Raw genomic sequence first — 24,085 nt, 5'->3', positions numbered from 1 at the left:
GCTGCCAAAATGTCTAACCTTGCAGGATGACCAAAGGTTACCAAAACTCTGTCCAATAAACAAGCTAATTGTGAGTCCATATGACTTCTGTTTACAAGTCCTGGTTTGCCTGTAGTTGAGCAATGTGAACCTAAATGAACCCAATACAAAAATGCAACAAAGTCAACTTTTCCACTCTGGTTCGGACCAAAGAAAACAAACTGTAGGTGTAATTGCGCCCTAACAGTCTGTTGAGTGGCCCATATAATAACCTATATATGTCTCTTTCTCCTCTTCATCATTCTTTCTTTCTTTCTTTCTTTCTTGGACCTTCTCAACAGCTGACTGGGCAGCGTGGATCCAAACTTCTTCAGGTTGATCTGACCATCTTGATTGTGGAGTGCTGGGGAAATTTACGCTGAATCTGGACCGCAGGTTTTCGCCGTGACACACCCGACCATGGACAGGAAGAGGAAGTGGGCGCCGGGCTTTGGAGCTGTGCTGTTGATACTCCTGGGTCACATGACCTCAGCGTTGGAAGTGCCTCTTGACCGTAAGTATTATCACTATCACAGCTACTCCGATTACTTGCACATTACAGTTAGGATGGATTGAGTTTCAGCTCTGTCAGTTCTGGAAAGTGGATTTTTTAAACTGCTACCGAATCATCAAAAGATGAAATGAGAGAATGAGTATCTATTGTTGGTGAATGAATTGCATTTTTAATTTACATTTTGAATTGATTGAATTAAAGCTGGATTAACCTCATCTCTATTGCATAGGATGGTTAATAGTGAAATGTGCAATGCAGAGTTTGAATTACACCCTGACTCTGGTGCGACGCTGTCTCTAAATCAAATGCGGTTTCTAAAATTTCAAGGTTGACAGCAAAAATATTTTTGGCTTGATTAGCAGCGGAAACATTTTGAGAATAAAGAGTCATGACCCGTGTAATTCAAACGCTAATGCTACAGTATGTAGAAATAAGTACTTTCTAAACCTTATTTCACACTCTTTTTAGATAGTAAGCACCAGTGTACTGGGGAAGAAGGGATGTCCTGCATTTCAGCATTGCATGGTTACAAGCATGGGATTGAGTTGGTGGTTTTCATTGATTAAATGCAATCACATTTAGGAGGAACTCTGTCTACCTATATCCTATACCTATTACACATCCTGGGTCAAATTATTATGTCTTCAACTACTTTTCTAGCATTGATTGCACATGCCTGATATAACTCAAACAATTGATCTATCCCCAAAAATGAGAAAACCTGTCCATCCTCAAGTGTAGGCAGGCTCGATCAAATGCTCAAAGTAATTGAAAGTGCAGCTATTTGACCTGAACCTGTGATTGACTCCCTGCAAAAACTAACACCTAGCCTCTCCTCAATGTTCCTTCACTGTGGTACGGCGTGTCACGGTGGACAAAAAGCTAAAGTACTGGAAGGATGTAAGTTGGCTCAAAGACCGCTCTCAAAACTGATTCGCTTTGGTGTGGGTTGGAGCGATGTTAGATGTGCATGCGGTCATCTAGACCCCCGCGTTACCAAGTGACTTGCTTGTTTTGGAGTGTTGCTTGCTTTATGTCGTTTCATGGAATGGTAAGATGGCAATCATCAGATCCGGGGTGAAACAGTTATGGCTTTGTTTGCAGTGAGTTTGTTAGCTCTAGATAAGTGACACTGTTGATTGTCAAGTTTGACTGGATTTGATTGCTTAATGCATGTTGTTTGCTTTTCTTCTGCTTGCTAAGATCCTGTAAGCTTTGGTGTGCTATGCTGGCATGTGTACATTATGTTGTGGAGTGTGTGTGTGTGTGTGTGTGTGTGTGTGTGTGTGTGTGTGTGTGTGTTTTCCTGAATTAACCTTCCATCTGTGTTTCTCCAGTGCCGCAGCCCCCCACTATAACGCTACAGTCCCCAAAAGATTACATCTTTGACCCGCGGGAGAACATCGTCATCCACTGTGAGGCCAAGGGGAAGCCTCACCCCAGGTCAGAAACTCACTGTTGTCCCGTGTCACTGTTGTCATATGTTGTCCCATCCATGCTTAGACATCAGGCATGGGCAGCCAGGTGCCATGGAGCGCCAAGAGTCTGCAGGTTTCCATTCCAACTAAACCAGCCGATTTCACTAATTACATCCTCTTCTCTGTTTGACGATCCTAACCAGTTAAATCAGCTGCTTAAGTCTATTGGTCATAAAGATGTGTCAAACGTGTACATGAACAATTGATTTTTGATCATCTTTGATGGGGTTTAATGGAGCTACAAATTCTTAACTACCTGAGAATTTCACTAACCAAGAATAGGAAACCGATTGCTGTTCAGTTTCATGGTCCTATATATCAATTTACAGTCACGATTTGGCGTGGCTAAGGCCGATTATAGAGCTGTGCCTGAGGGCAACTTAACCTGGAGCAGTGGAAATATGAGTCACCATGGCAACTGTTGGCATGGAGACCGATCGCTTGAGAAACGCTTAGCTGCACACCTGGCAGAGTGCATTAGCCACAGTGTAGATTTGCTACCAGCTTCTGAATCAAATGAGTTGGAATCAGCCAAACTCCCTGCTATGAAATACAAATGAATCTGGATGAATAGACCAGAATGAATCTTGATGGTTTGAACAAATGGACTATACTTTGTCATTTCTATCCTTTTGTGTGTTTTTTTCCTGTCACAACACTTTTGCCTTCTGCTTGAAATGCTCTCAGTTGGTTTACTGCCAAATTTGAAAGAAACTAGCCTGGAAAACACAGCGATGATACTACTGATACTATTGTTCTTGTTGATCCTAGCTTCTCATGGACGAGAAACGGGACCCACTTTGATGTGGAGAAAGACTCCAAGGTCCTGATGAAGCCCGGTTCAGGGACTCTGGTCATCGACATCAGCGGGGAAAAGGCAGAGGCCTATGAGGGAACATACCAGTGTACCGCTCACAATGAGCATGGCACTGCCGTATCCAACAACATTGTCATCCGACAGTCCAGTAAGAGCTCACATCATTATCATTAACATTAGTGTTTCTTATTTTTTTACTAAATAATGTTTCTTCCAATGTTTTCCAAGTTTTTTTTGCACTATAAAGAGTTTTTAATGAATAAATGAATGCCTAAACTTTGGACTATGCTATGAAATGAGTTAGGAGTTAGTTTTCAAAATGCTATCCATCCATTGTCTGGGGGGAAAAGCCATTACATAAAGTTCATAAAGTTCATTTAAATACAGTTAAGTAGATGGTGCAGTCTGTAAAAGTGTCATTTCAATCATTTTATCAAACGAGGGCTTGGACATTACCTACTGTCCCTCCAAAAGCACCATGATTTGGTTTAATTTTGTGTTGTCAATCACTTTTTTTTGATGTTGTAAAGTAAATTTTGGAATTTAACTTCACTAACCACAACCCTAACCCTAACCCTTCAAATACTGCCGATGTAAAAAAGAACAAGAACAGATGGAACAACAACAAAAAACAGAACTGATCCCTAGAATTGTGTTCCCAGCTTCCACTGGCACACTTCAAATTTGCACCGTGCTCAGCCTCATCAAAGCATTTTTACAAATATATTAATTTATTTGATCTATATTTAGTTGTGGTTGGCCTACAATACCTTTTGTTTGATGTTTGTGTGACTCGCAGGGTCCCCCTTGTGGTCCAAGGAGAGAAATGAGGCCATCGTGGTGCAGATGGGGGTCTCCCTGGTGCTGCCGTGTCGGCCCCCCGCCGGCCTGCCCCCTCCCGTCATATTCTGGATGGATAACAGTGAGTTTTAAACTGTTTAAACTGTCTCTCTGCAGCAGAATCAGACATACTATAAACATAAGACTACACTCAATAAATATGCATTCAGCATATACAGTATGCTGACACCTTTTGCCCATGCTTCTGCATCTTTGTAGCTACATTTTGGATATGGATTATTGACTGTTAGTCTACATTTACTGACCCTGTGAAGGGTACAGACTGCTTTTTCCATAAATGTAATCCAAATAAACAATTTAAATTAATGAATGTGCTTTGGCTGAATGGCTCCTGCTGAAACTTCAGTCTCTGCTTTTCAAGTGAGATTTGGGAGATCCAATTACAATGCCATGACTGCACACATTTTATTTACAGATGCTGTTAATGCCATGTTTCACCCACTTAATTAATTTGGTTTTACTCTCACTCTTTCTCTTACTGTATGTGTCTCTCTCTCTCTCATTCTCTTCCTCTCCTCATCCTCCAGTCTTCCAGAGGCTGCCGCTGAACGATCGAGTGTCCCAGGCGCTGAATGGAGACTTGTACTTCTCCAACGTTCTCCCAGAAGACACCAGGAGTGACTACATCTGCTACGCCCGCTTCCCCCACACGCAGACCATCCAGCAGAAACAGCCCATCTCCGTCACCGTGCTGGACAGTAAGTCGGACAGTGTGAACAGGCCTTGCACCTGCCGTTCTTCCAGCCTGGGTTTTAATTTCACTTGCTTGCTTGTCTCCAATTGAAGAGTTCTCTTCAAGTTCAAGTTCAAGTTCTCTTCTACTATATATCATTTTATTTTGCTTTGTTTTAATGTTGAACAATCACAGTAGATCTAACTTTTTGAAATGGTTAATACCAGTTGAAAAAAAACATCAATATCATTGTAAGAAGAAACTCAAGAAACTCTTCAATTGCTCTGATTTTAGTTTTAGACTTAAGATTTTTTGTAATTGATTCTAAACTTTTCTTCTTATCATTTGCCAGTCATTCTTGTTTATGATCTCCAGATTTTTTGTTGCTGTTTTTCTTGTTTTCTTCCTTCCCTGAGCTCAGAATCTCCCTGACCTAGCTCTAGGATTGCATGCTTATGATTTTCTGTTACATTACAGTGGAAGCAATGAATGAGACTGTGGCTGCTTTATACAATATCACTGATTTCTATAGTGGTGAGTGCTGCTGGTTTCTCCCCATCCAGCCCCCCTCAGTGTGAACCCAGTCCCGTCTTCACTCCCTGGTCTAACCCTACCTGAAATACACACTTACCCTTAACTTAGCCTCAACCCCATCCTCTGTAATTATATTAACATCATAATATATGATCCATTACATAGCAAAATCTGATCAACAACATCCATTAATTGCCTCTAACTTACATCAAAATATGTACATGGTGGATTGCATAACATAACATAACATACTCAACAAACTCATAACAACCCTCAAAGCATGCGTAACACATGAAATATCAGCCAACACCAACGCTGTCTTTATTATGCATAATTCAAGTATGAATTCACTATGATCTCATGATCTACTCCATCTAGCACACATCAATCTGTTTCCCCAAGATGGCCAGACATGAAGCATGCCTCAGAGCTTCACTCCGACATAAAGGCATCGGTCTTCATCCATCTTTCTAGATCCTTCCATGCTCTTTTTTTTTTATTCTGTCACTCTGACCCTTTAAAAAAAAAAAAGACTCATTGAAGGATCTTTACTTTACACAAGCTGCACTCCACACAGCCAATCTCTGCCTCCCATCCCACTCCCACTTCATTATCTGTTTCCACTTGGCTCAGACTCCCTTGACCTTTTCGGTTAAAAAATAGCTGAGGTGTAATCGGTGACGGAATGCTAGAACCTTCCAAGAGGAACTTCTGGAAGGGGGAAGAGGGGGGTGGGGGGTGTTCTCAGCAAAGAACCCTGTGTTGTCATAGCAACAGACCGACGGCTAGCCCTCTCAGGGAGATCGCTCTTGCTCTCTCAGATACTGTTCATATGTGATGGGGTAAAACAGGGAATTTGCTATCACATTGTGTTGCATCGTCATATTCACTCATTTTCTATCCATTGTGTCCACTGTGACAAATCCTTTATACACATCCAGGTGTTTTTTATGCTCTTCATTCAGGACTATTCACTAGAAAGATTAGAGAGATTTTTCTCTACCTCTGTCCCTCATGTCAATGTGAATGGAGCTCTGATCTAGCTAGCTTCTCTCCAGACTTAAATACTACGTAGGTCCCACAGGGCGTGCCACTGTAGGTTTCTCCTCTAAAAGCCCCTGAGTCGAGTGTTGTGGTCTGGCTCTGATTTGGCCTCGTGTCCCCGTGTGTTCAGACAGCCCGGCGGGAGAGCGCCGGCCCGGTTTCATGGCGCCTCTGGGCTCCAGCAGCACCAAGATGGTTCTGAGAGGGGAGACTCTGGAGCTGGAGTGCATCGCCGAGGGCCTGTAAGTAACCAGCTAACTCCTATCAGCATGTAGATCAGTTTATTTGCACATATTACACATATTAAAACACTGACAAGGAGAGGAAAGAAGTGATAAAACCAATGCTGCAATTTCTGATGATGACTTACAGACCTAATTATTTAGCGGTTGAATGTGATTTCATCTTTCTGGGTTCCTAGTTGATACCTTAATCTCTTTTATACAAAATACAGTAATGTTTTTTTTGTAGTTGACGTTAGCAACTGAACCGAGACAAGCAGAGATTATAGGATATTACATACATAGAAGTGCTATTTATACAACAATCTGCGTTTAGAAAATGCCAGAGTGTAAGAGCCAAAAATGTAAGAGTAATTAGCTAGATATATATCACCGCACATCACTGTGTCACAGCAGTTCATGCAAACTAATTGCTGAAGTAATGATATGGCATTATCAAAATTCATTTGCATACAAGAAGAGGATTACAGTAGTTAGTAGTGAAAAATTGCAGCCTAGATGAAAGATTTATGGCTAAATTAAAGTAAAAATTTCACAGTAATACAACTTATACTTTCTTATATTACTATTAAATATTGTGCATTAAAGAACAGACTTAATTTGTAGAAAATGATTTTTACCACACTGATTAAGTTTGATAGCACCCAGATATAGAGGAGTGACTGACCTGAATTTGGTTTTTGAAGACCAGAGCATTGTGACGACTGAACTGTGGTAGAAAATAAAATAAAGATAGATGACGAAGACTTCAATCGAATGACATCAAAAATAACAAGAAAAAAAACAACAACAAAATGCATAAATAACACACACACACACGCATACACCCACTTTAAATTCTGTTGCCTGTTCCCATGCCAGGCCCACTCCAGAGATCTCCTGGCTGAAGGAGAGTGGAGAAATGCCGAGCGGCAGGATGTCCCTCCACAACTTCCAGAAGACGCTGAAGATCGTTGAAGTGACGGAGGCGGATGCCGGGGATTACCGCTGTACGGCCAAGAACAGCCTGGGCAGTGCATACCACATCATCAAGGTCACTGTCAAAGGTCTGTGGTTCACTCATCTGACGTCTTGTTTCACTCATCCGTGATTATTTTACTCTATTTTAACATATTTGGAGTCTGTCTCTCTGGTGGCAGATTGTGTATTATTCATTTCAAGGATCTTTACATCAGAATCGATCATTAATATGTTGATTTTGCAGTTTAGGAATTTAGCTGACACTTTTATTCAGAGCAGCTTAATACAATGACCTGAAAATAGATGTAACAAACATGTCTGTGTCCCTCAAATAGATCATGTATAATAAAGAAATGCTAGGTAGAGATTTTTTAATGGCTGTTATTTGCCGTCTTTCCTCCATGATCTTGATTTCTTTGTCCCTGTCCATCCTCCGTAGCGGCTCCATTCTGGATCAGCGCCCCCAGGAACCTGATCCTCGCCCCCAATGAGACCGGCGTCCTGATCTGCCGGGTCAGCGGAGAACCCAAACCGATAATTAGCTGGTCCGTCAATGGAGTCCCCATAGAGAGTGAGTAAAACGAGACTCTGCTTTCCCTCAGCCTGGTTATGGGTCGGATCCCAAAGGGCACGAGAGAAGCAGACCTTTTGTGCTTTTGTCATGCTCTTCTCACTGAACTATATAATATCCTATATATGTTTTGGTTTCTACACACCAAATCTACATATATACTATTATTCCGTTTTATTCCCTTATTGTTTTATTTTTCATTGCACTTTCATTTAAATGCATGTCAGGCTTTGTTTTATTCTGTCTACTGATTTTATTGCTGCTATGTTCTTTTCACTTTTATGTGAAGCACTTTGTAACTCTGTTTTTGATAAGTGCTATACAAATAAACTTTATTATAAACTTTATTATACTGTATCGTTTCTGATACCGTAACATAAGTATAAGTAGAGTTAGTACACAGAAATGAACACTACTGATGCAGTGGAAAAACCTTACTAGTGTTTTGGGTTTTTTTTCATTGCTGCAGCACCATGCTACACCAGAGAAAAAACACATACATGTACAGGTGGTTTGTGTATAATCTGGACCATATATTTTGCCTGTGATCCCTTGACAGACGCGCCCCAGGACCCCAGCCGGGCGGTGGAGCAGGACACTGTGATTTTCAGCAGCGTGCAGACAGGATCCAGCGGCGTCTACCAGTGTAACGCCTCCAATGAGTTTGGCTACCTGATGGCTAACGCTTTCGTCAGCATTCTCGGTGCGTTGAAGTTAAGGTTGCAAAACATCCATTGAAGCAGCTTATCAGATTTCACCCTAATTTGTGTTTTATAAATAAGTTAAGTAGATATTTCTATTCTAATGATGATATTTGGCAGGAAAAAATAGTGAAAGTTGTTGGGGAATTTTGGACATACGAGCCACTGTGGCCAATATTGGGGAGTATCCTGTCCTGATTTTAAATAATACTGTGCTTCTTTTCCACAGCCGAGCCCCCGCGGGTGCTCACTCCATCCAACAACGTGTACCAGGTCATCAGTAACCGCCCTGCCTTACTGGACTGTGCCTCCTTCGGCTCACCAATACCAGTTATTACATGGTGAGATCGAGATCAGTCTTTGAATCAGTTTTCTCTGTATCAGAGTTTTATGTTGTGAAAAGCATGTTGTCAGTCAGAGAATAATTTCATATCATACCATGTTTTCCATAATAATTTGGTTATTTTCTATGCACATTGACATAGTGGCGCCAGTGAAAATCATATCCCTATCCTTGGCAGTTTTAGTACCATGCCCCTTCCTTATTTCTGGACCATTAAATGCATGATAACATATTGATTTTTCCTTCAACAAATCCAACTTGCTTGCTGTTTCCATGCAGGTTCAAAGACAGTCAGACCAGCATACAGGACGGAGACCCGTATGTGATCCATAACAACGGTACATTGGAGATCAATGTGGCCCAGCCGCTAAACAGCGGAAAATACACCTGCATCGCCACCAACAACCTGGGGATCAAGGAGAACCATGTCTACCTGGAGGTTAAAGGTCAGATATGGAGAGACAGACACTTCCTGGGTAGAAAGGATGAGGTCAGAGCCGGGTATCGAAAAATGATACCTGTTGGTCCAGTAATACCGCTTCTTGTTTTTTGTCTTTATAGATTTTTTTTTTTTACTGGGGAAATCAATGGATGTTCATCTATTTCTGTTTAGAAATCATTCTGTATGCAAATGTTAAAAAAAACAAAAAACATCCTAACTGTATTGCGTAATGACATGTGGTCTCATCCACCAAAGACAAGTATCCAAAAAGTATCTTTTCAGAACTGGTATTGAATCTGAAGTATGTGAAGTTATTGAATCTTAAGTTATTGAATTTGAAGTATCAGACACAGTATCAGTAGTGAAGCAATTCCCATCGCCACCTACAGTAGCGTACAGACATACCATAGATAATGATGAAATAACTTTTTACTTAAAGCATATACTGTATCTATGATAAACTGTGAGCTTATTCATAGTGACGTAAAACTGTTCTTATTAAAACACATCATAGTTCATGATGACCTGTGTTAATAATGTGACTAAAATACAGCCTCGATGGGTCAGTTACTAATTTGCCTCATGAGCGGAAATAACACACTGTTAGCCTGTTATAAGATCTTCTAGTGGCTCATACACTATCATAACAGATTATATTTTAGGCCTCTCTAATCACTAGGCCACGCTGCCATCTCTAGCTGTACAATTTAATTAAAGTGTCACTATAATTTTCAGCTATTAATATCATCTCTCTCTCATTTTCTCCTGTCTCTGCGTTCCAGAGCCCACCCGCATCCTGAAGCAGCCTGAGTACAAGGTGGTGCAGAGGAACAGGAACGCTGTGTTTGAGTGTAAAGTCAAACACGACCCGTCCCTCGTTCCCACGACGACCTGGCTGAAAGACAACGGAGAGCTGCCTGACGACGAGAGGTGCGGTACTGCGAAAGGCCTTTGGACCGGACTCATGTTGTTATTCAGAGTTTAGCTGAGTTTAGTTCAGAGTATTTGTTATTTACACAAAACACAGTGATGAAACACAATGATATAACATCGGAAAAATGAGAGAAAATACAAGTTTGTGTGGGTGAGATGACAAAACAAGGGGTTTATATAAAATATTTTACCATAAAAGACACAAAAATCGAATTAATATTATCAGTCCACTGCTACATTAAAAAATCAGATTCAGTGATGCAGATTAAGCAAAACTTCATTCTCACACTGATTACAAGAAAAACAGGAGAATATGGCTCACCAAAATTATATTTGGAGATGACAACTAGTCTCAGTATTATGATATGTTAGTATTAGTGTAGTCGTAGTAGTAGTAGTAGTAATAGTAGTAGTAGTAGTAGTAGTAGCAGTAGTAGTAGTAGTAGTAGTAGTAGTAGTAGATACTTAATGATATGATACTAGTTTTAGTATGTATGTTTCCTCCATCCCTCTCGGTGATGTGTGGTTCTCTCCTCTGTCATCAGGTTTGTGGTGGACACAGACAGTCTGACCATCAAAGACGTGACGAGTGAAGATGAGGGAACCTACACCTGCATCATGAACACCACGCTGGACCAGGACTCAGCCAGCGCCATGCTCACTGTCGTGGGTACGTTCGCATCCTGAATTCACATTAAAGGGGGTTTTTGCGCTCAGCCAGATGCCACAGGTTAGAGACTGTGAGTGTGGAAAACCTTTAAAGTGAAGATATTGTCACTTGTTTAAAGAAATTTAATTGAACTATAGTGAAACAAGGTAAATTATCTCACTCTATTGGCAATAATTTTCACTGGTTTTAAGAAAAATAGGAATTTAAGACTCAAAACAAGACCAAATGACCAAATTAGTCCCTTTCTCATCTATTCTGCTGATAAGTTTTATTCTCATTCAGTGCTGTCAGTTTAAAAATCCTGTTCTTCCTCTCAGTATATTGAAACCCTGATAGTATTTTCACTTTAAAACTTATTTTACTAGCAACAGTTGGTCTCAATTCTAATTTAGCATTTAGCATTACATGACCACTGTAATTTTCCTGCTTTTCTTCTGTCTCTAAAATATCTCTGTCACTAACATCTAACTTCTTCTTGTACTTTACTCTTGCTTCTCGCTGTCTCAGAGGCTACTCCTACTCCGGCTATTGTCTACGGTAAACAAACATTGGCCTCAGCATAGCATCATGTAGCATCCGCCATCTTCACCCAGCCATCAGCTTCTGTTCCATTTTAATATTTATTTTAGATGTATTTTTCTGATATTGCCTAGTGTGTCTTTCAGTTCATTCATTCAGTTTTCTTTGATATATTTTGTCTATTTTACAGTTTGAAGAGTTTTGTTTAAATGTAAAATATACAACATTTGAAAAATATGACAGCTCCTCTTACAAAATTGTGCTTATTGTGCTTTTTGATGGATAGTAGGTAACTTACGTATTTGCTTGACAAAATGATAACAGTTTTACAAACTGGCTCCTCTAGGATAAACATCAGGTACTGATTTTTTTTTCTTTTTTTTTTTTTTCCAAAATGGATATATAGCATTGTGAACTCAATTTCTTTCATTGTCATATCAAACTGCCCTCAGATTTGGCAAAAGGCTTGCACGCCAACCTCTCCACTTTGTCTGTGGAGAGGTTGTGTGTGGATATAGCTAAGGCTGGGTATAAAAACAACTACATAGTTGTTTTATTGATATCAATTTTAAGGCATCAGAAGGTGTCATTATGCTCCAAAATGTTTGATTTTTACAATGGGATCTCAGGTTTTTAACTAACTTACAGTATGGGCATTTTTATGGCAAAAATCCATTTAGTATTGTCAGATCCTGTCTAGAAAAGCAAATCTTATGCTCAAAAGTTATGCTCTGTGAAACGTGTTTTCACTCAGCAAAGAAAGGTATTGAAAAAAAGTTCCAGAATTGGTCTTGAATTTCAAGTATCATAACCAGTATCAGTATCAAAAATTCCAATGATGTAGCTGCAGCTGTAGATGTAATCGACAGCAGAGAACATAATTTTCCACATTCGGAGGTCCTGAACATCTCACTGTGTTTGCAGAGGAACCGGAACCCCCAGCCGACCTGGAGCTGACGGACCAGCGAGAGAGGAGCGTCCAGCTCACCTGGATCCCTGGAGACGAACACAACAGTCCCACACAGAGTATGTAAAGTTTACTGTTGTACCATCTATTTGACAGCCATTCCTTCAAAATGTATATACAGTAGATCTATCAGCTGCTAAACCTGACATTATATACTATATACAGAAAAATAAAGGTGCAAACTGAAACAGAAAATGGTTCTTCAGAGTGATGCCATAGAAGAACCATTTCTGGTTCCACAAAGAACCTTTCAAGAACCTTTTAATATCCCAAAGAACCATATATGGTTCTTTAATTCTGAGTTATTGGATGGTGGGTGATGGCATAAATGTGGAAAAAATAAACAAACCCCTCCATATTATATATTGTGCAATTGAAAATGAGGCTATATAAGGGCAGACAAACAAAAACACAATGCAGGTGCCTAAGCAAAGGAGTACAGAAATGGTTCTTTGTGGAGCCAGAAATGGTTCTTCTATGGCATCAGTTCATCATCAGAACAACAACAAAAACGAATTTTGACATAACAGTCCCAAAACCCAATTTTACTTTGCAACTTGAGCTTCAATGAGGTAACTTCCAATCAGCTCTGTCGACGCGGCAATAAAGTACTGAATTTTGAATCTTGATTCTTGAATCTTCTCTCTTGTGGTTTTCCCCAGAGTTCTTGATCCAGTACGAGGACCTGCTCCACCAGCCGGGGGTCTGGATCAACCTGACGGAGGTCGAAGGCGCCAGCACCACGGCACACCTCAGCCTCTCTCCGTTCGTCTACTACTCCTTCAGAGTGCTGGCCCTCAACCACGTGGGCTACAGCCGGCCCAGCCAGCCCTCACGCCAGTACAGGACCACTCCTGCAGGTAATGGACACCATCACCATCACCATCCAATAAAAAAGGAAGTCAAAATATGAAAAATGAATATGAAAAATGGGAATAAAATGGTAAAGTACAAAGAAAAAACACCATATTTTTAGTATAGTCAGTAACCTCTGAATGGTTCTGCAGTGATGTTTTGGTCAGAGATTTTTCTTCAAGGTTGTTTCCCATTGTTATATAATGAGTATAATAATAGTGTACAGGACCTACGGGTCCAGGTACTGTGCGTCAGAATGGGTGATGTTTCAAAATGTAATATCTATGCAGAAACATAATTGTATCAGATGTGGATATGTGGATAGATAGCTAGATAGCTAGATATAGATAGATAGATCAATAGATAGATAGATAGATAGATAGATAGATAGATAGATAGATAGATAGATGCAGATGTTATTGCAGTGGTGATTGATTCTCTACTTTCTTTGGTTTCCCCAGCTCCTGATGAAAATCCATCAGATGTTCAGGGAGTTGGAACGGAGCACAGCAACCTGATCATCACCTGGATGGTAAGCTTTCTTTGGTTGTTAGATCGGAGATTATTGGGTAAGATGCTGTGGGCTGAGTCTAATTCCTGTGTCATTTTAATGTAAGTGTGCGGCGTACGTCAGAGGTTCTCCAAACACTTTCAGGTCACGAACCCCCAAATAGACGCCAATTAGACCACAGACGCCCATTTGATTAGATTTTGTCTTGTATGGGAAGCTTTTGGCTGCTGATTTAATATTGAATTTTCTAACTATCTACACACTACAGTGTAATAGTGGTGAAAGTGAAGCCTATGATTAGAATAATCATGTTTATACATTCTTTTTTTGGGATAATTTCTAGTGAATTATAGTAAATTTAGGTATTCCTCATTTTGCCAAATTCTCCACTGTTTCTTACATTTTCACTCTTACATTTCTTCCACTGCAGTTCGTACCCTATGTAACAAAAGTCAAAATGTTTCTCTTTTCTGAACACAACCCCAATTTCCCCCCGCATACGAGCTGACACATCTCTAGTTCACCCCCAGCAAGTCATAATAGTTTAACTGGCTGAGCAGACAGCCTCTCTGCATCGCTTACAGGAACTGACAGGTTTCCAGTCCAGTGGGCTGACTCCAGCCCTTTTGAAGCTGCCAAAACATCCACTCAATCAAACATCCTAGTCTGTTTGCACAACCTTACTTTGCACAGCAGTGAACGCAGCAAGAAATATCAATCTTAACAAGGCAGATCTAGGTTTGAGTATTAAAATTTCATTTTTCTCAAAAATAAGTGAAAAAACTGCCAGTAGGGTGAGATAATTTCATTTGTGTTTAATACGAATCGACTTGTTTTAAGAATTTTCTTGAATCTTTAATCAAAAGTCCTTTGCTGTCTATACAACCTTACTGCCGTAGTAGTCAGAATATTCCAATACATTTTTTCCTCTTTATAAATGTACTATGCCACCCTGATACTGGCACACAATGGCATGTTTTGCTTTAGGTTTTGTTCATACTTCCATACAAATAGGACCAGTTATAAACCAAAGGGTGCCGATCTACAACAGACTAAATTTTAAAAAAAAATCTCCGCCTGTACAGCCACTGACAGGATTTCAGTCCAACGGGCCGGGTCTGCAGTATAAGGTCCAGTGGAGGCAGAAGGACGTGGATCAGGATTGGTCCTCGGAGACCGTGTCCAACGTCACCCAGTTTGTGGTGTCTGGAACGCCCACCTTCGTGCCCTACGAGGTCAAAGTTCAAGCTGTGAACGATTACGGCAGCGGCCCGGAGCCTGAAGCGGTAGTGGGATACTCCGGAGAAGACTGTGAGTGGGCCATTTGGATTAAATCACACGCTACAAGCGTTCATGCATCGAAACATTCTCAACACATAAAGTTAAAGATTTATTTACCTTGTCATCCTTGAAACGATGAAAAACTGGTGAATTTGAGTTGATGTTTGTAGTTATTTAGTTAGGGCTTGATTCAGACTCAGACTCAACATGTCTTGGCAGCTTTGTGTCTCTTAATGAGATGATGGACAAGCTGGCCATGGATTGTTCACATTTTCCACTTTTCACCGTTCCATTTATATCTTGTGAGCCTTTAATTGGCACTTTGTTATGAAAACTGTACAGTAGATTAAGCGATCAATTTGAATTCCCCACATAGCGCTTGAGCGTCTGAATAAATTCCTCATCTTTCTGTCTGTTTACAGATTCCATTCATTTTAACTTCACTGTTTCTTTAGTAGCTTGAAACTAGACCTTGATTGACATTTTTGCTCTGTCTGTCTCTCTCTCTCTCTTTCTCTCTCTCTCCCTGTCTCTCACTCTGTCTCTATCTCTCTCTCTCTCTCTCTCTCTCTCTTAGTTCCCTTGTCTGCCCCTGAGAGTGTGCAGGTCATGGTTCATAACAGCACCCTGGCAGAGGTGCACTGGGAGCCTGTAGCCTCCTCTACAGTCAGGGGAAAACTGCAGGGTTACAAGGTACTGTCTGTTACCATGGCTACAGTAACTCTATGTCTTTGTTTAGTGTTTAGTGTGTAGCAGCACATCCTGTATGCATGCAAGTGTTTGTAAACATCTTGCAGAATGCTTGTTCATGTACATATGTGTACATTTGTGTGTGTATCTGCTTGTACATCCTCATGCATCTGTGTGAAGAAAGAGTAGAACAATGGCACACAATATATAACTCTTGGTGTGTTTCCTCCAGGTTTACTACCGGCGGGAGCGCGGCCTGCACGAGGCGGAGGCCGAGGCCGAGCAGCAGGAGCAGGTTTTGACGTTCAGCGGGAACCGCAGCGAGGGACGACTGCCAGGCCTGCAGCCTTACAGCCTCTACAACCTGTTCATCAAGGTCCTGAACAGCAAGGGAGAAGGGCCCCCCAGCAACGGCAAGAGCTTCGAGACCCCCGAGGGAGGTGTGTGTGGTTGAATTAGGCCCAGAGGGTTCTTATGCAGGTCTGAAGGGTCATATGGAAGGTCAAACGGTAACCCTTCATTTTACAGGTCCCTAACTATGTATTTACATGGTCCTGGACCTGTAAAGTGAAGCATGTCCATAGGAATTACTATTGAATTGTAGAAAATAGACACGCTTCACTTTACAGGTCCGGTACCATGTAAATACATAGGAATTACTATTGAATTGTAGAAAATAGACACGCTTCACTTTACAGGTCCGGTACTATGTAAATACATATGAACACAAATATGTTGTTGTATAATTATTAGCCACGTTACTGTGTAATAGTTTTTTTTGTTAACATCTAATTAGAAATAGTTCATACGTTGTTAGGGACCTGTAAAATAAAGGGTTACCAGTCAAACATATGGGAAATAACTATGATAATTTCCACTTCTTGAAAAGTTTGGGAGAAGGAAAAGTGTGAAAAATATTGTAGTTGTAGATGCTCTGTTATCTCACATATTGTGATATTTGTTGCCATGAGGAATAATTTGCATCCATAAATTAGTCTGAGTGTCCTGTATGTGATGTCCAGATTCTGACTGTGGTTCTGATTTCTTTTCCAGTCCCAGGCCCTCCTTCCTTCCTGAACATCATCAACCCCAACATGGACTCTCTCACTCTGGAATGGGGCCCGCCACTCAACAACAACGGACGCCTCACCAGCTACACGCTCAAATACCAACCAGGTAGACCTACCAGCTGCCCGACACTCTGCCTATTATCTGCTTTAAACAGCATTAGTGTGTACTGTGCTTTATCCCCAGTGGTTTTGTACACGTACACTAGAAGCTTGGTAGCGTATCCAAATGTGTTTGGTACTGGCCCACTTCAAAAATTGCTGGCAAGTCATCATTATGGACCCAATGGCTCAATATTCCAACACCAAAGGATATTGATACTGTACCATACTCACTACAGGTGCAGTATAGGTGTAGAATGGTACTTGTGCATTGGAAAAACACTATGTTTACTAACTTTAACCTCTCCCTTTTCCTTCTCTCCTAATTCCTTTATTTCTCTCATTTCACTCCTTTTTTACCTCCTTTGTCTTTTTCCATCCTTCCTCCTTTCTCTCATTCTCCCTTTCTCTGCAGTCAACAACACCAATGAGCTGGGACCCGTCGAGGTCAAGACCTTCCCAGCCAACGAGACCTCCTTCACCCTGGCCAACCTCAAGTCCAGCACGCTCTACAAGTTTTACTTCAATGCTCAGACAATCAAGGGCTCTGGCCCCACCATCACTGAGGAGGCCTTCACAATCATGGACACAAGTGAGTTCTGTGTACATATGCATTTACATTTTAGGGGAATTTAAGGGTAATTTATGGTTCTGCATCGAACCAATGGCTTAGCTCCAATAATGTATCTACGCGTAGGACGACACAAGATCGCGAGAACTGTGATTGGCCCTCTTCATATTTCAGTGAGCATGAGGTTGATGTCCGCTGATAGTGAAGACAATGGAGCAGATCAATGATCAAAGATTAAGAGAATGTAAACACTACTAATTCTTCTGTTACTACTTCCATGTTAACAAAGCATGCCACTGCCATCTAGGGTTTTGATGGTCTATGCGCACACTCACTGACGCAGAACCATAAATACTTGCACCGGTGTAGCTATTTGACGCAGAAGTATAATTTACCCTTTATTCAGAGCGAATTACAAGTGCAACAGCAGAATAAGGTTAAATTCCTGTATCACTAACATTATATTGCACGGGTCAGAGTCACAGCGCCCTGACAACAGATGTAAAATATTCCTGTGAATGGTAAATCTCATGTTGTCTAGGTTGAGAGGAGGAACGTCGAAAAGTACAACCATGAGGTCCGAATGCATTCCTCACTCAACCTCTTACACCCCTTCTATCTCTTTCTCTTCTTCTCTCTCTGAAGCTCGTATTCAGCCCACTGTAGAGACGGGCAAAGGTAACCCAAGTTTGCCACTGGAAGTACAGTACCTGCATGTTATGCATATCATCAGATATTAGCTGCTAGCCACCAGACAGAGCCCCCCCTAAAAGATATAGTCTTTAGTTTTGTCTCTGCATGTCCTTGACCATTACCAGGTTATCATGTCTGAAAGCTCCCAATGTGAACAAATAGGCTTTATGTGACATACTTCCATGGCATCTGCAAGCAACCTTGCTTGTGTCCTATTCTGAAGGAATAGGCTTCACCTGCTGTACAGTATAGGTCAATGGCTTCACACTGGATTCCACCTACAATGTACGACATTTACGCACTGAAATTAGTTGTGCATTTCATGCTTTCAGTCTTTACCTCTTGTATTCGCCCTCTTCAAATGAACATGTTTACAAAAAGCCTGACGCATGATGCTTTTATCCTTTTGCATGCTTTGGTTCCAGTCCAGTACTAACACATCTGATATACCTGTTGATGCTATAAACTGATGGCTAGTGTGTTTGAGTAAGCTATAATTTGGCTGGAACCAAATATTGCACACGCCACAGCGCTGCGATTCAGAGTTGGCCTGACTTAAAGTCACACTGAAATGAAAGATTTAGCTCATTCAAACTATCATACCATACACCTATTTGACAATGTATGCCTAAAAATGACAAAAAACAAATATTTTCTTGTATTATTATATCAAAAACAGAAAACCTTTAGTGGTGATGTCATCGTATACCTGGAGGGGTAAATAAAAATTCCAACCAATAAAACCATCACAGATTCTTGAACAATCCCGCCCCTCCGATCAAATAAAACTGCCTTTCTCTCTTTTCTCTCCCTAACTGATCTCCCATTGTCCCGCCCCGATATCCTGTTTCAACAGGAAATACATCACAATAAGGAAGCAGGATGCTCTCAAAATACAGTTTCATTGTGACTTTAAGCCATGTGCATTAGTTCTTCAGATAAGACAGGAGAAAGCAAGGAAGAGCTTAACTCAACTCTGAATCTCAGCTAAAGTGCACTATGGACCAGGACTGAGAGGCGTTGCACTGTGTTTTAACTCAGCATGCTGGTAGCAACTTTCTCTATAAAACAGTGGCTCTGCAGTGTACTCTATGTTGTTGTTTGTTGTGGTGTGTATGTGTGTTGTCTCACTCTTCTTCGTGTTCTTTCAGGCCCCACAGAGCCCCCTCACCCAACCTCCCCCATCACTCAGTCTCCGCGTCCCCCGTTTCACAAGGGTATAAGCACTCCCTGTGTCCCCCACTACCTCCCCAGCTCTCTACACAGGACCTCTGCACTGCCAAAAAATGTCCATCTCAGCAAGTCTTTTAATCTAGTGCAAGCAGAAGTCTTAAAATTTTAGTTTTCTGAAAACAAAAGAAAAAAAATCGGTCAATGAGGTGAAATAATGTCAGATGCTTCCAGTGCGTCTCAGGAATTGGCTTTAATCAGGTGACCTTATCTTGACTGTAATTAAGTGGTCAGCCTTATTTCAAGATATTGCCACTTGTTTCAAACAAATTCTGGAAACATATTGATTTCCATTGGATACAAATACATCGCTCTCATCCAACTGGCAGATTTTTTCACTTGTTTTAAGAAGACTAATATTTTAGATTAAAGAGCTTATTAAGATGGACATTTTTTCAGTAACTATGTAACTCACCTGCTTTTTCTGTGTGGTGGCAGGTTCTAACACTGTCATGAATGTCCTTCTGTTATGAAACTATGAAACTTTGAAGCTCTGTTGAAAACAGGGGAAATGTTGTGTCTTAACATCAATTTGGGGGGTTAAACACCTGCTTGCTGCCCTGATCATATATATCAATTATCAAACCAAAATTGCAAATGACAGATCTTCAATGGAGGAACAGATGGGGTTATTTTTTTATAAAGAGATGATGATTAATTCCCCTGATAGTAGTAGTAGATGTTTAGAAATCTACTGTTGCGATACTGTTGTGAAGACATTTATTTCTAGTAATTTATGTTTTTTTCTTATTATCTTTACTTCTTACACTTTGTCTACTGGCTACCACTCTCATATTGTTGCTCACCAGCTGTAGCCTGAAGAGTTTTTATACTGAGATATCCACCGGCTTTTCTGAAGATAGGATCAATCTGTATTTGTGAACTCTTAAGTCATGAAATTCAGATGACATTTTTATTACATAGAGTTTTGGAATAAAACCCTTCATGTGTTGTCTCTTGTGTGCTCAGTGCGTCCCGTAGGCCCGGCATTCGGCACGGTTAACACTTCTGTATCGGAGGACGGTGCAGTGATCAGTTGGGAATACTATGGACACCATAAGAATGTATTTGTGGAATATATTGTAGAAAACAGTAAGGCTTTATTTTGTATTTGCAGACAGTCACCTCAAAACATCAACGCATGCTTTATTTGCTGTATCTATCATTGTTCTATTGGTGTATTGTATTATTTCACTACTACTTTTATTGCTAAATAACAATCAACATCATTGAAATGATTTGATCAGTAATTAAATTAGTTTATTATGACCTATATAAGTGTATATAACACTCTAAATATTCACCATTGCAACCAACAAAACCAGTGTTCAATATCATCAACCAAATAATAATTTTTCCCAAAACTTCCTTTCCCCCGTATCTCATTCATCTCCATCCACAACCCCATTTCTAGGTAAAGAGGACTGGAAAAAGGAGTTGGTAAACGGTACACACTCGTATATGATAAAGGGGTTAAAGCCGGGGACGTCCTATAGGGTTCGTGTGGTAGCTAGAGACCAGGCTGACTCGACGGTCCACAGCACAGATGAGGTGTTGGTTACGGTGCCAGGTGAGGCGGCATGCCTCAGGATAGATGGTCCTTGTAGTTTTCTTTTTTTTTTTTTTGCCTGCGTCGTCTTCCCATCCTCCATACTGCTCACCCATTATCAGAACTACAACATTCAGATGTGAATGTAATCTAGTTAGTGTACAAGCATGTGGTCCAGTTGCCATCAGTTGGTCTGATGCATGCCACATAAAAAGTCATTACTAAGAGTTCCATTCATTTACACTAGTGATTTTTATTTATTTACTTACTTTTTGTTATATTTTACAGTGCTCAGGGAGCCATTGCATGTTAACCCATGTTTTACATGTTGTTCAAAAGTTGTTGTCTATAACTTCACAGTTTCTTTAGTTTTCACCCTCAGTGTTGCTCAGCATGAAGAAAATGAAGGATTCCACCGTTTTAGCAGCTTGAAATTAGATTTTGACTGACATTTTTGCTTGTTCTCCCTCTGTGTCTCCTTCTGTCTTTCTCTGCCTCTCTGTGTCTGTCTTTCCATTTTTCACATCTCTCTCTGTCTGTCTGTCTGTCTGTCTCTCTGTCTGTCTGTCTCTCTCTCCAGCTGTAGCCAGCCGGCAGGTGGACATCGCCACCCAGGGTTGGTTTATTGGCCTGATGTGTGCCATTGCACTCCTCATCCTGGTCCTTCTCATAGTGTGCTTCATCAAGAGGAACAAGGGTGGAAAATACCCAGGTGACACACACACACACACACACACACACACACATACATACAGTATTAAATAGAAATGGCCGGTGGCTGTAGTTTCCTCACCAATACTTTAAGACATTTTGTCCCATACAGCATTGAACACAGTCATGTCTCCATGCAAAACACAGTACAGTGACAGTTATCCATCATTTACAGTGAAAGAGAAAGAAGATGCTCACCAAGACCCAGAGATCCAGCCCATGAAGGAGGATGATGGGACATTTGGAGAATACAGGTGAGAGAGAAAAGCTACATTCTTTAGATAGAAAACTGTAGCACAGTCTCTAACCATGGACTTTGAAATTTGAGGAACATATAAGAAAAAAAAAAAACATCATTATCTTCTTTTTAAAGGTGTGTAGTGTGCAATGAAAAAAACATTGGTGTTGATAGATCTTCACATGTAGCATTTGAAAAAATGTAAGTTGTCAGCACTAAATAGAGATAAGACCACAGTGTTTAAGGCTCTTCTTTCTACCACTCCTTGTGTCCTGATTCGCCTGTTTGTACGTAGAACATTTTACCAGGCTGCAGAGACTCTCTCCCCACCTGGCTCCATTACCAAACTCTCTCTAGAGGCAAGACCAAATCCACTACTCTGTGTTGACCCTTATAATGACCAACTCACCAGCAAACTGATCGTCTAATCAACAAAGGCTTTCTACAATGCAAAATATTTCCATTTTAACAAGCAATTTCATCTCGTGTTAAGTCACAAAATTGAATGATTCTCAAAACAAGTGAAAACATCTGCCATTGGGGTGAGATGATTTTACTTATTTCATTACAATTTCACTTTTGTCAGGAATGTTCCTGAATGTTTATGAGGATTTTCTGACTTGATATGAGTTGAAATTACATGAAGATGTCTGTTTTTATACTGTATTAAATGGAATATCATTGTTTCCATATGCATGCTTTCTCTTGTGAAATTGTGAAATCATTGTCTGCCTCAAAGCTATACATATCCCTATTTTTGCTGCTTTATTTATGTATCTGTATCACACAATATTACATGTTATATCTGTGTGTTGTGCCATTGTTATCTTTTCAAAGGCTGCCTGCCTAGGAAAAGCGTACAAAAGAATAGCAGCTCAGTGTGGCTCATCAATTGCTTTTCATGTGTCCTTCCATTTTTATCTTTGTTTTTTGGGGGCTTTAGGTCCATGGAAAGGTAAGAAGGGATGTGCTAGACCAGCATGCAATTCCACACAACCTATAAAACCTCCCAGCTATAGGTTTGCGTGTACTATATCTCCTCAAGTGAAACTAAGGCAAGAGAGGCACTGTTGAAAAAGCACATCAACTGATCCATCATACTCATCGATGTAACATCATCACGTCAACGCCCTAACAACAATTACTATATTAACACTAAAATTGACACTAAAATTGACTGCTTCTACTTGCAATAGACTCTGGCTTCCTTCATTTTGCCTTATTTTTTTTTCTTTTGAATATGTAAATGCAATGAGCTTGAAAATTCAGTTGAAATGTATTACTGTATCCTGATACCAGAGCTTGCATAGTATGGAATAGTATGGAAAGTTATTAGACCAAAGGGACAAACAAGTCAAAGGTAAACAGTAGGTGTTACTGGATTTATATCGTTTTACTTTGGAGCACAACAAAATGAGACTGAAAACACCTTGTGCATTTTTGATGAATGCATGTAAATTGAAAGCATATGGTCTGACCTCATTTCAGAAATTGCATTATAATGCGGGTAGAGTATGGCAAGGGACTGAGCAGCACGCGTTTGAAAAATCCTCTTTAGCAGCGGTCACCAACCCTGGATCTTTGGAGCATCTGGGCTTAAACCTCCCCAGCACTAACACACCATACTATAGATCTAGCTGAGCCGCTCCACTGCACAAATACAACACTGTACAAGATACTGGTCCTGCTATGGTACAGTATCGGTAGTATCTGTGGTTTTCCACAGGAATATTGAGAAGTTGTGTTCATGCTTGTGTGTAACCAATATCAATATGAAATCCCTGCCAGCACCCATTGAAAATAGGGGTATGGTGGCCTTACCCAAACCAAACTGTGTACAAAGCACAATGGAAATAACATACTGTACTGTGCCAGTATGTTTATGTGTCATGGTACACTTGTGCAGTGGAAAAGCCAGATTACTTTTATATTTAATGCTAATGCTTGAATAAGAGCCTGCCCTCTGTGTGGCCACCAGGGTTTCTGACCACTGCTGAAGAAATTGGACAAATTAGACAAACTATTTCCCCTTCTCAATAACCTCTCCCTCTCCTCCCCGCCACAGTGACACAGAGGACCACAAGCCGCTGAAGGGCAGCCGGACGCCGTCCAACGGGACGGTGCGGCGCGACGAGAGCGACGACAGCCTGGTGGACTACGGGGAGGGCGGGGACGGACAGTTCAACGAGGACGGCTCCTTCATCGGCCAGTACAGCGGCAAGAAAGAGAAAGACACGCACGAAGGCAACGAGAGCTCCGAGGCGCCGTCGCCCGTCAACGCCATGAACTCCTTTGTCTAA

The 24,085-nt window shown here is 40.8% G+C and overlaps 1 protein-coding gene across 7 annotated transcripts; it reads left to right on the top strand.

Annotated features, from left to right (window-relative positions):
* Positions 1–429: 429 nt before the first annotated feature.
* Positions 430–24,085, top strand: nrcama (neuronal cell adhesion molecule a). 7 transcript variants are annotated; one of them, XM_071914545.2, is made up of 31 exons: positions 430–532; positions 1,415–1,432; positions 1,870–1,975; positions 2,782–2,975; positions 3,627–3,749; positions 4,216–4,390; positions 6,074–6,181; positions 7,043–7,227; positions 7,581–7,712; positions 8,272–8,415; positions 8,643–8,754; positions 9,036–9,202; positions 9,981–10,128; positions 10,677–10,801; positions 11,309–11,338; positions 12,245–12,346; positions 12,950–13,147; positions 13,604–13,674; positions 14,739–14,964; positions 15,512–15,627; positions 15,857–16,064; positions 16,678–16,800; positions 17,209–17,385; positions 18,010–18,042; positions 19,209–19,274; positions 20,257–20,379; positions 20,702–20,857; positions 21,417–21,548; positions 21,723–21,801; positions 22,729–22,740; positions 23,851–24,085. In XM_071914545.2, the coding sequence occupies exons 1-31, from the start codon at positions 439–441 to the stop codon at positions 24,083–24,085; spliced, it is 3,918 nt and encodes a 1,305-aa protein (XP_071770646.1). In that variant the 5' UTR covers positions 430–438. The 7 variants fall into 7 exon arrangements, with proteins under 7 accessions (XP_071770646.1, XP_071770647.1, XP_071770651.1 ...); XM_071914550.2 differs by lacking the exons at positions 19,209–19,274; positions 20,257–20,379; positions 20,702–20,857; positions 22,729–22,740 and having other exon boundaries at positions 487–532; positions 18,031–18,042; XM_071914547.2 differs by lacking the exons at positions 11,309–11,338; positions 18,010–18,042; positions 19,209–19,274; ... (1 more) ...; positions 20,702–20,857; positions 22,729–22,740 and adding an exon at positions 4,839–4,899 and having other exon boundaries at positions 487–532; positions 4,216–4,386.

This window comes from Centroberyx gerrardi, chromosome 24 (assembly GCF_048128805.1).
Source record: "Centroberyx gerrardi isolate f3 chromosome 24, fCenGer3.hap1.cur.20231027, whole genome shotgun sequence".
Classification (NCBI taxonomy): Eukaryota; Metazoa; Chordata; class Actinopteri; order Beryciformes; family Berycidae; genus Centroberyx; species Centroberyx gerrardi.
Note: the sequence above shows the minus strand (reverse complement) of the source record. Positions and strands in the feature narration are given on the sequence as shown.